The 11789-nt window shown below is 40.9% G+C and overlaps 1 protein-coding gene across 1 annotated transcript in view; it reads left to right on the top strand.

Annotated features, from left to right (window-relative positions):
* The window catches only part of EYS (eyes shut homolog), a 1050766-nt gene that overhangs the window by 354499 nt on the left and 684478 nt on the right, over positions 1-11789 (top strand). Inside the window, exon 21 of the mRNA XM_070763632.1 lies at positions 1055-1176. Coding sequence (XP_070619733.1) covers positions 1055-1176 — 122 coding nt within the window. The remainder of the gene's footprint in view (positions 1-1054; positions 1177-11789) is intronic.

The following is an 11789-nucleotide window of genomic DNA, read 5'->3' as shown; positions in this document are numbered from 1 at the left end:
TAGATAGTAGTTTGTATACACATAACGTAAGTGAAAAGTAATGATAAAAGGACAGGAGGACAGGGACGGTAGAAACAATGGGGCACTTATGCATGCCCTTTACAGACTTCTTAATACTTAAAAAACCATAATGGACATGCATCTAAATACCTATGAAACAGCGTAGATTTATGTGCTCATTGCTACTTCATACAAAGTGTTTGTATATTGGCAAGCAAATTTTTTCACCCATGATTATTATGTTGATAGAGAATATCCCTGTACACTCTATTCCATGTAGTCTCTGTTGAGGGTGGAGATGACTGTCTATTATTGCAAATTCCTCTCTATAGAATCAAGAGTTGTTCATTTATATGAGAAAAAGAAGGGGGTGGATTTGAAATAGCATATGTGCACAGTTATGACTAGGAATGTCTTCTTTCACAAAAGTTATCCCTCACTTTTATACATTCATTTACTTCTTAAATGAATTCTTGGGGAAATGATACCTTCAATATGTGTTTTTGAACTCATTGTCTTACAAAAGTGCATGTCTAAATATCTTTTCTATACTTATGCCTCTCTGGCATTCATTTTTGTATGTTTTGAACTGAATATTGCATTGCAAAATTGGAAAGTGTGAAATCTGAAGGATAAGGTCATGATCTGTACATTAGCCTGGAAGATATGAATCAGATCAGTGAATCAGATCAGAGAGATTGAATTTCTCAAGCATCTCCAAATTGCCACTCCTTCTAATGGCTGCAATCTGGATAGAAAAAAATGAGTTTTATCCTTTTTTCAGCTGAATCAGATCAATAGATAAATGGATGCTTAATGTAGATGCTGTTCATCAGGAATCCTAAAAATGGATTTCACATCTCATTTTTGTTTTAATTAGGGCTTACAGAAGACAGCATTTTACTAGCTCTTTTCTCATCTGCATTTTAAATTGAATGTACGTTTTTAAGATGATTCTCATTTCTGTTATTGACATATTTAGGTATTTTTGTTGTGCCAGTGATAATGTTCCTTTGTACAAACAAAGCTAACATTTTAAAAATAATTGTTGCAGTTATTGATGGCTTCTACTGCTTTTGCAATCCTGGGTATGCTGGAGAAATATGTGACCAAGACATTGATGATTGCCTCATTAATGAATGCAGACACAATTCCACTTGCATGGATCATCATCTGGTCAGTATGTATTTCAAATCTGCTGTTTTAGAAAGTGAATTATAATGCTGGCCTTTGCATCATTTTCTATATATACATGTAGTGAAGAATATTCACCCATGTATTACTGAAACCTGGCTGGGCCCAGAGGGAGGTGTTCCTCTCTCTGAAATTTGCCCAACCGGGTTTCAGATATGGCATCAACCTCGACCCCAGGGAAGGGGGGGAGGAGTGGCTATTATAGCCAGGGAGAGCCTTTGCCTACATAGACTCATTGCTCCGGAAATTGCGGGTTGCAAGTCACTCTTGATGAAGTTGGACTTAGGGGTTCAGGTGGGCTTATTTCTCACGTACCTGCCTCTCAGCTGCGTGTCAAAAGCCCTGCCTGTGCTACTTGAGGAGGTAGCCGGGTTGGCGGTGGAGTTCCCCGGACTTATTGTCCTGGGGGACTTCAACTTGCCGTCACTCGGCGAAACCTCTGGGTTGGCACAGGAGTTCATGGCCACCATGACAGCCATGGACCTGACTCAAGTAGTACGGGGTCCGACTCATGAGGGAGGGCATGCACCTGACATGGTATTCCTTTCCGAGCAATTGAGTAATGGTCTGAGACTAAGGGGCTTAGAAGCATTGCCTTTGTCATGGTCAGACCATTTTCTACTACGGCTTGACTTCCTGGCTCCAATCCTTCCCCGCAGGGAGGCGGAACCAATTAAGATGTTCCACCCCAGATGCCTGATGGACCCAGAGGGCTTTCAGACGGCGCTTGGGGTTATTCCAGAGGTACTCATCCACAGTTCGGCGGAGTCTCTTGTGGAAGCCTGGAACAAGGCCGCAGCGGAGGCTCTTGACCGAATTGTGCCTTTGCAACCTCTCCGTGGCGCTAGACCCCGTAGAGCTCCATGGTTCAACGAGGAGCTCCGGGAGTTGAAACGCCAGAAGAGACGTCTAGAGAAGTGATGGAGGAAGAGTAGGTCTGAATTTGATCGAACACTTGTAAGAGCTTTTATTAAGACTTACAAAGTGGCGCTCAAGGCGGCAAGATGCGCATACCATGCCGCCTTGATTGCATCAGCGGAATCCCGCCCGGCCGCTCTGTTTAGGGTGACCCGCTCCCTTCTTAATCAGGGGGGAGTTGGGGAGCCCTTGCAGAGCAGTGCCGAGGATTTTAACACGTTTTTTGCTGATAAAATCGCTCAGATCCGGGCAGATCTCGACTCCAATTGGAAAACAGAGTCGACTGACAACGAGTCAGTCGAGGTGACTGGGGCACGTACTTGTCCACCTGTCTGGGAAGAGTTTGATCTGGTGTTACCTGATGAAGTGGACAAGGCCATTGGATCTGTGAGTTCCGCCACCTGTTTACTGGATCTGTGTCCCTCCTGGTTGGTTTCGGCCAGCAGGGAGGTGACACGGAGCTGGGTCCAGGAGATTACCAATGCTTCCTTGGGGAGGGGAGTTTTTCCAACACTCTATAAAGAGGCACTCGTGCGCCCCCTCCTCAAGAAGCCTTTCCTGGACCCAGCCGTACTTAATAACTATCGCCCAGTCTCCAACCTCCCCTTTATGGGGAAGGTTGTTGAGAAGGTGGTGGCGCTCCAGCTCCAACGGTCCTTGGAAGAAGCCGATTATCTAGGTCCCCAGCAGTCGGGTTTCAGGCCTGATTACAGCATGGAAACTGCTTTGGTCGCGTTGATGGATGATCTCTGGCAGGCCCGGGGCAGGGGTTTATCCTCTGTCCTGGTGCTCCTTGACCTCTCAGCGGCTTTCGATACCATCGACCATGGTATCCTTCTGCACCGGCTGGAGGGGTTGGGAGTGGGAGGCACTGTTCTTCAGTTGTTCTCCTCCTACCTCTCCGGCCGGTCGCAGTCGGTGTTAGTGGGGGGTCAGAGGTCGACTCCAAGGTCTCTCCCTTGTGGGGTGCCTCAGGGGTCGGTCCTCTCCCCCCTGCTATTTAATATCTACATGAAACCGCTGGGTGAGATCATCCGAGGGCATGGGGTGAGGTATCATCAGTACACTGATGATACCCAGCTTTACATCTCCACCCCATGTCCAGTCAATGAAGCAGCGGAAGTGATGTGCCAGTGTCTGGAGGCTGTTGGGGCCTGGATGGGTGTCAACAGACTCAAACTCAACCCAGATAAGACGGAGTGGCTGTGGGTTCTGCCTCCCAAGGACAATCCCATCTGTCCATTACCCTGGGGGGGAATTATTGACCCCCTCAGAGAGGGTCCGCAACTTGGGCGTCCTCCTCGATCCACAGCTCACATTAGAGAACCATCTTTCAGCTGTGGCGAGGGGGGCGTTTGCCCAGGTTCGCCTGGTGCACCAGTTGCGTCCCTATCTGGACCGGGACTCATTGCTCACAGTCACTCATGCCCTCATCACCTTGAGGTTCGACTACTGTAATGCTCTCTACATGGGGCTACCTTTTAAAAGTGTTCGGAAACTTCAGATCGTGCAGAATGCAGCTGCGAGAGCAGTCATGGGCTTACCTAGGTATGCCCATGTTTCGCCATCACTCCGCAGTTTGCACTCGCTGCCGATCAATTTCCGGTCACAATTCAAAGTGTTGGTTATGACCTTTAAAGCCCTTCATGGCATTGGACCAGAATATCTCCGAGACCGCCTTCTGCCGCACGAATCCCAGCGACCGATCAGGTCCCACAGAGTGGGCCTTCTCCGGGTCCCGTCAACTAAACAATGTCGGTTGGCGGGCCCCAGGGGAAGAGCCTTCTCTGTGGCGGCCCCGACTCTCTGGAACCAACTCCCTCCGGAGATTAGAACTGCCCCTACTCTCCCTGCCTTCCGTAAACTCCTTAAAACCCACCTTTGCCGTCAGGCATGGGGGAACTGAAATACCTCCCCCGGGCATGTACAATTTATGTATGGTATGTTTGTGTTTGTGCTTGTTAGTATATTGGGGTTCTTTTTAAACTTTTTTAAATATTTAAATTTATTTGGATTTGTTACGATTTGTTATGCCTTGTTGTGAGCCGCCCCGAGTCCCCGGAGAGGGGCGGCATACAAATCTAAATAGTAAGTAAGTAAGTAAGTAAGTAAGTAAGTAAGTAAGTAAGTAAGTAAGTAAGTAAGTAAGTAAGTAAACAAACAAACAAACAAACAAACAAACAAACAAACAAACAAACAAACTATGACAATGTTCCTGCCTATGTATGTCCAAATCAACCAAATGACTCTGGGCAGTTTACAATTCTAAAATGTTAAAACATTAAAAAAAATAATAAAGCAGCAAAAACATCCACAAAATAAATACAAACAGAAGCTGTGATGATGATGATGATAATGATGATGATTTGTTATTCCAAGGTCTTATTCATCTATAACACAGTTTTTGAGTATAATTAATTCTATGAATAGACATATGACATAAAATAGTGAAAAACTGAAGAGCTATTGATATTGGGTCATTTTAAATTAAATGGTGTACTGTAGTGAATCATAGCCCATCTATTAAAGATGTTCTGAAGATAAAGCAATGTCATTCCTTCTGAATCAAAGTGGAATGAATGATAATTCTTTTATGATCAAGCTGGTAGTAGTAAAATTCATTTTAAACAAATCCCAAAATAATGGTTTACTTAATTCTATTCACTATTTAAGCAGCTCCTTGGTAATATATCAGGGGAACACAGGACTACCTTCCATAAATATTTGTGTTTGATTTGCACTTTATATGTGATAGCACTGTTTCCTACAACTCCTTACACAACTTGCAATATATAAAATCAATAACCCTTATGTTTCCCATTATATTATAAAAAGAATGTGATTGTATCGATCTACCTTGGAAATAAGTAGAACAGGGTCATGTCCCAAAGTAGAGTACAGTGTTCCCTCGATTTCCGCGGGGGATGCGTTCCAAGACCGCCCACGAAAGTCGAATTTCCGCGAAGTAGAGATGCGGAAGTAAATACACCATTTTTGGCTATGGACAGTATCACAAGACATCCCTTGACACTTTAAACCCCTAAATTGCCATTTCCCATTCCCTTAACAACCATTTACTCACCATTATTACTGGTACTCACCATTGAATAAGGCATTTTAGTGATCCTGATATTTATAAACATAATTATTTATTAACAATAATTATTTTTTTTGTTATTTATTTGCAAAAATTATTAGTTTGGCGATGACGTATGACGTCACCAGATGGGAAGAACCATGGTATAGGAAAAAACCGCGAAGTATTTTTTAATTAATATTTTTTGAAAAACCGTGGTATAGGCTATTCGCGAAGTTCGAACCCGCGAAAATCGAGGGAACACTGTACTCCTTAATTTCTAGTTACTTAAGTTTAAAGCTAAAGAAAAATCTTACTGGTATTTATAAGGCAGTTTCTATCATTTCTGAACCAGTTATACATTATAACTGCTTTTTACTAAATCTTCTTGCTAAATCTCTTGTTTATTCAAGCAGTTGAGAATTGCACCAGACCAAAAATGTTGATTGCATCTCATGCATATTTGTCATAGTAGATTATACATCTGTGTCACAGAGTGATTTGGTAGAAACAGGAAGTTTTCATCAAACTTTTGGTCAGGTTCAAGGAATCATACCCAGTCTGAAGTTCTGAAATTACTTTTGTAATTTCCAATTGTCAACTGGGCTGAAAGTTATGGCATAGTCCAAGTCATCTGGATAATGTCAAATTTGAGAAAATGAATATTTATTTCTTTATCATATGTGTACATGAAAGAGACTCCTCGAATAACATTGATATTATCTCATTTGCCCTTAACTCTAGCTTGTGTAGCATCCTTTTATCCATAACTGGATATCCATAACTAAATATCCATAACTGGATATCCATAACTGAAGAGTAAATGTGAATGGGTAAACGAGCCTTGATATCTCTTTAAAATTGAACTAGGGAATACCATAGCAGATCCTCAAAATATAGCATAAATATTGAAAGGACAGAAAGATCTAAAAGTTGAGAGCACTCTATCAATTGGAGATCCCATTGTAGGGAGCCACATCTGTTTTGAGAAGCTACCAGGAAAAGTAGGAAACATTTGGTTATTTACCACAAGTAAGCACTTACTACAATATTTTATGAATCTGTTGATACAGAGCACTGCACACCAAGACAACTAGACACAAGAACAGTTTTTTCCTGAATGCCATCACTCTACTAAACAAATAATTCCCTCAACACTGTCAGACTTTTTACTAAATCTGCACTTCTATTCTACTACTTTTTCTCATCATTCCTATCATCCTTGTCCTCCCACTTAGGACTGTATGACTGTAACTTGTTGCTTGTATCCTAAGATTTTTATTAATATTGATTGTTTCTTCATTGCTTATTTGACCCCTATGACAATCATTAAGTGTTGTACCACATGATTCTTGACAAATGTATCTTTTTCTTTTATGTACGCTGAGAGCATATGCACCAAGACAAATTCCTTGTGTATCCAATCACACTTGGCCAATAACATTCCATTCTACTCTACTCTACTCTATTTTGAGCTGTTTAGTATGCTTGAGTGAAGTCTAAGATACAGAACATGAGCATTATCTCATCTTCCTTTTCCCCACAGCAGAAATGATAAAAATACTAATCTCCAGTTTTAAAAAAGTAAAAGTACAGGTCCCCATCAGAAGAAGAATTTTAAAAAGTGGAAATAAAATAAAATGGATGAGGTGAAAACAAAACAGATAGCTAAAAATTAAATTAAAAAGAGGCTTTTTAAGCAGTGAAATGCTTGTGCCTGTCAATCATTGGAGAGTTGGTTGTGAAGGTAGCATAAGGCTTCATCCACCCACCCAGATGCCGCCATTTGGGTTCTTTTACCCTCTGACGATGTGTAAAGCATTCTGTGCATGTGCAGAGGGTAAAGGAACCCAAATGGTGGTGTCTGGGTAGATGGGTGGAGCCTTGCACTGCCTTCATAACCTGCTCTTCAACGACTTACCGGCATGAGCAAAACGAGAGCATTTCACCCCTGAAAGAGACCTCTTAACAACAGATGCAATCTTTCTTGGCTCTTCCTATTGAAAGAACAGTCTAAAATATTTAACTCAAGCATAACTGTGGCAGTAACTAAATTTAATCTAAAACTAATAAAAAGAGGGGTTGGTAGAGAGATAGTCTGGATATTTGGATCTAGTGAGGATTTCCAGCAAATGTACTGTTTTTCATCCTTTTTTATTTTATATTTATTTATTTATTTATTTATTTATTTATTTATTTATCAGATTTGTATGCCGCCCCTCTCCGCAGACTCGGGGCGGCTCACAGTAATAATAATACAATGTAAACAAATCTAATATTTAAGTTAATTTAAAACCCCAATTTAAAAACCAATCATACATACTAGCATACCATGCATAAATTTTATAAGCCTAGGGGGAGGGAAAGTATCAATTCCCCCATGCCTGATGACAGAGGTGGGTTTTAAGGAGCTTAAGAAAGGCTAGGAGGGTGGGGGCAACTCTGCTATCTGGGGGGAGTTGGTTCCAAAGGGTCGGGGCCACCACAGAGAAGGCTCTTCCCCTGGGTCCCGCCAAATTACATTGTTTAGTTGACAGGACCCAGAGAAGGCCAACTCCGTGGGACCTAACTGGTCGCTGGGATTCATGCGGCAGAAGGCGGTCCCAGAGATATTCTGGTCCGGTGCCATGAAGGGCTTTATAGGTCATAACCAACACTTTGAATTGTGACCGGAAACTGATCAGCAACCAATGCAGACTGCGGAGTTTTGGTGTAACATGGGCATATTTGAGAAAGTCCATGATTGCTCTCGCAGCTGCATTCTACACGATCTGAAGTTTCCAAAAAATTTTCAAAGGTAGCCCCATGTAGAGAGCGTTACAGTAGTCAAGCCTCGAGGTGATGAGGGCATGAGTGACTGTGAGCAGTGACTCCCAGTCCAAATAGGGCCGCAACTGGTGCACCAGGCGAACCTCTGCAAACGCCCCCCTTGCCACAGTTGAAAGATGTTTCTCTAATGTGAGCTGTGGATCGAGGAGGACGCCCAAGTTGCGGACCCTCTCTGAGGGGCTTAGTGATTCCCCCCCCCCAGGGTAATGGACGGACAGATGGAATTGTCCTTGGGAGGCAAAACCCACAGCCACTCCGTCTTATCAGGGTTGAGGGTATGGTAATGAGTACTTGGAAAAACTAAGGTGATTCTGGACCAAAAAGGAGGACGGGCAGAAAGAAAATTTCAACTGTGAACATTTTCTAGATGTTAGCTTGATGGATCTAGAAAACTTATTTTTGTAAAGATATTTTTTGCTCAGGTTCCCTGGTTATGCATGGGATGGTTGTAGTGTGGTAACAGTGATACTTTTTTAACTTTACAAAAGTTAAAAGCATGGAAAGGACTCCTCAGGTGCAACTATTTCATTGCTATTATAAATTTTTTAAAATTAATCCTCCAGAGGAGAATCGGAAGGACATTTTTATTATATCCTCATTGGCAGATTCAGTTGTAGTCTAGAAAAAAAAGATATTTTCCATGATGTATTTCCACTGCTTCTCCCAATTGTTACTGCTGTATAATTCCCACTGTGTAAAACTATCCATAAGTAATACATACAAGGTACAAAGCATCAGCAGATAAGATCTGGTTATGAAAACTTTCCTTAAAAGCAGATTTGACTAGCACATTCATGTATCATAAACTAGTGCATCCTGATGTTATCTATTCCTTCTCTCGGGAGAAATGTTCTCATGAGAATCCATGTGTACACAAAGAAGACTGAAGAATTACTTCCTTCTACACTGTCATAAAAAGCAGAAATCACTCCCACTTACAGCACCATATTTTATATTTGTTTTCTTCCTACCTCCTAAGAATTATCACTAGGTGTCTAGTCTCTGCTGCTTGGATGCCTGTAAGGCTTCATTGAGCCGCCTTCAAAGGATGGTGGAGAACAGGTAGGAGGAGAGGCTCTCGCTCTAAAGCACCCACCTCATCCCTACAATGATAGGAGTGCTGCAAAACACTAGGAACCTAGTAAATGTCCAATCACTGTTCTGTCCGGGTCCCCCCAGACGCTAACACCAACATGCCTACCTTGTGAAAGTCACCATGGATCTCTGTGAGGTTCTGTGAGGCTCAGAAAAGATCATCGGAAAAACTGGAGTGCTCTATCACCTAGAGACCAGCTTGAGATATGATGGTGGTATCCAATTAGGAAGGCAAAGCTGTATCCCAGCGAAAACAAGACTGTATCCCAAGACCATCAAGTACCGATGTGGCAAGGTTACTTCCAATCCCCACTACCAATTATACCAATTATATCAAACTCCATACTATCAGATCCCTGCTGCAAATCTCTGCTACTTCCCCCAATCCTGACAAGGCAGGCAAAACCACCATCAGAAAGCCAAGCGGCCATTAGTAGGCAAAGCTATCATTGTATTCCCATAGCAAATCTCCGCTGCTGTTGCCGATTCCCTAAAAACAGACAAAGCTGCTACTGCCACTATCTTGCAGATTCCACAAGCCCCTAAGTCCTCACCACTACTATCACCGCTATTGCAGCTACTTCTAATACCGCTATCACAGCTGATGATATCGATACTGTGACTTCTGATCCCTCTATGTTATCATCTTTAAACACCTATATTTTTAAACTCCTGATCTGAAGTGAGCCAATGCGCCATAATGCGCCAAATGCGCCAAATAATCATTGAATGAGGCGAAATCCCTACTATCATCTTAAAACTTCCACAGAAATTGGTGTAAAAATCCTTTAAAACTCCTCAGATTGCATTTAAACTCCCATTGGATTGGATTTCAATCCTCCAACATTTTAAATCTATACCAGATCAGAATCCTCCCACTGAAGCCACTCCAATATAACACAAAGAACAGCAGTAACTACATGTGGACATACAGTAGTACTACATGAGGAAGTAAAAGTCAATTACTACAAATACCTTTCCTTTCATCCTACTACACTACTTTACTTCATTACCCATTGATCAATGATAATTTTTAAGATATTAATGAATTATCAATTACTTGAATAGCAATGCTTAATTAATTGCCCAGCTGATTAATTATTTTCTAGTTAATTAATAGTTAATAGTTAAATAATAGTCTAGATTGACTTATTAGAATTTAAATAATTAAATAGAGTTTAACTATTTTAATTCATTTTAATTGACTAGACTTACATTGTTTGCTCATTTATTATTAACAGATTATTTAATTATCATTGATTAAATGTTAACCTTTAAGATATTAATGATGCATTAATTACCTGATTAGCAATGTTTAATTAATTGATTGTCTAACTGATTAATTATTGCCTAATTGATTATTTGCTTAGCAATACTTAATTAATTGATTGCCCAGTTAATTAATAGGTAATTGTTTATTAATAGTTTAGATTGATTTACTAGAAATTAAATAATTAATTAGAATTTAAGTATTTTAATTGATTAGAGTGAACTTGTTTACTGATCTACTGTCAACAGATTAATTACTGTGAATATTACAACATTGACTAATTGGTTGTGGGTCGATTAACATAATTAGTTGTCTAGAAAAATTAATATCTAGAAAAGACTCCTGTGAAAGAGAGATAGAAAGATAAACCTTGTGTGTGAGAGAAAGACTTGTTGTTTTAAGTTATTACATGGAAACTAATCAGTGACCATGCCAAGCCAAAACTCCAAAAACCTACAAGTGAAAGACTTGGAAACAGCAGTAAACTGAATGACCAAGAACATGCTATAAATGCAATGTTGCCATCAACGAACATGTCACATCCAAGAAATGCCACATCTGCATCAAATCCATTCACCACTCTTACCTTAAAATAACCAAGCAGGTAGCCAAATTTCTCCAAGAAACTCCTTCATTTTTTTATATATGCCCATCCTGTTCACTGAAACTGGACAACCTCATTGCTGTGTCTGACAGGATCCATACCTTAGAAGCAACTACAAAGAGCCTACAAACGACCAAAGAAAGCATTGAAACAAAATTAGAAGCACGACTACTAACATACCTAGAATCACAACTACTAACATACCTAGAACCACGTTTTACATCCTTAGAAAAAAAAATCCAAGCACAGAAAAATGCAAACCCAAGAAACCAAATACCCAGCACCACTCCACCATCACCACCTCAACCACTACCCCAACCACAAGGACCTACCTACTCAACCACTGACATCTCCACTGTAGTCAAAGATGCCATCAAGCACAAGTAAAAACATCATAATGCAAGCCTATTTGGACTAGAAGAAAATGACGAGTCTGACATCACAAAAGTAAGCAACATCACCAGCAACCATCATATGCAAACCATTACCCCGGAGTATCATCAAAGTTTCAATGCATTCGCTCCTGTGAACTCCGTGCGGAACTCAAAAGACGACTGGATCTAGGTGGAACAAACTTATATATAGATTAACCATGCTAAAGTCATAAAAAACAAGGCCTACAACAAATCCCACAACATCCAGCCCACCATCCCCCAACAACAGATCAATATCCCACACACCACCAACCAAAACTAGGAAAGTGCGCCCCTTACTTCCTCAATCCAATCCAATACTAATCTCAAATGCAAACTAATCAATGCAAGAAGCATAATTAACAAGATGTCTGAATTCCTACTACTACT

Source organism: Erythrolamprus reginae, chromosome 1, assembly GCF_031021105.1.
Source record: "Erythrolamprus reginae isolate rEryReg1 chromosome 1, rEryReg1.hap1, whole genome shotgun sequence".
NCBI classification, from domain to species: domain Eukaryota; kingdom Metazoa; phylum Chordata; class Lepidosauria; order Squamata; family Dipsadidae; genus Erythrolamprus; species Erythrolamprus reginae.
Note: the sequence above shows the minus strand (reverse complement) of the source record. Positions and strands in the feature narration are given on the sequence as shown.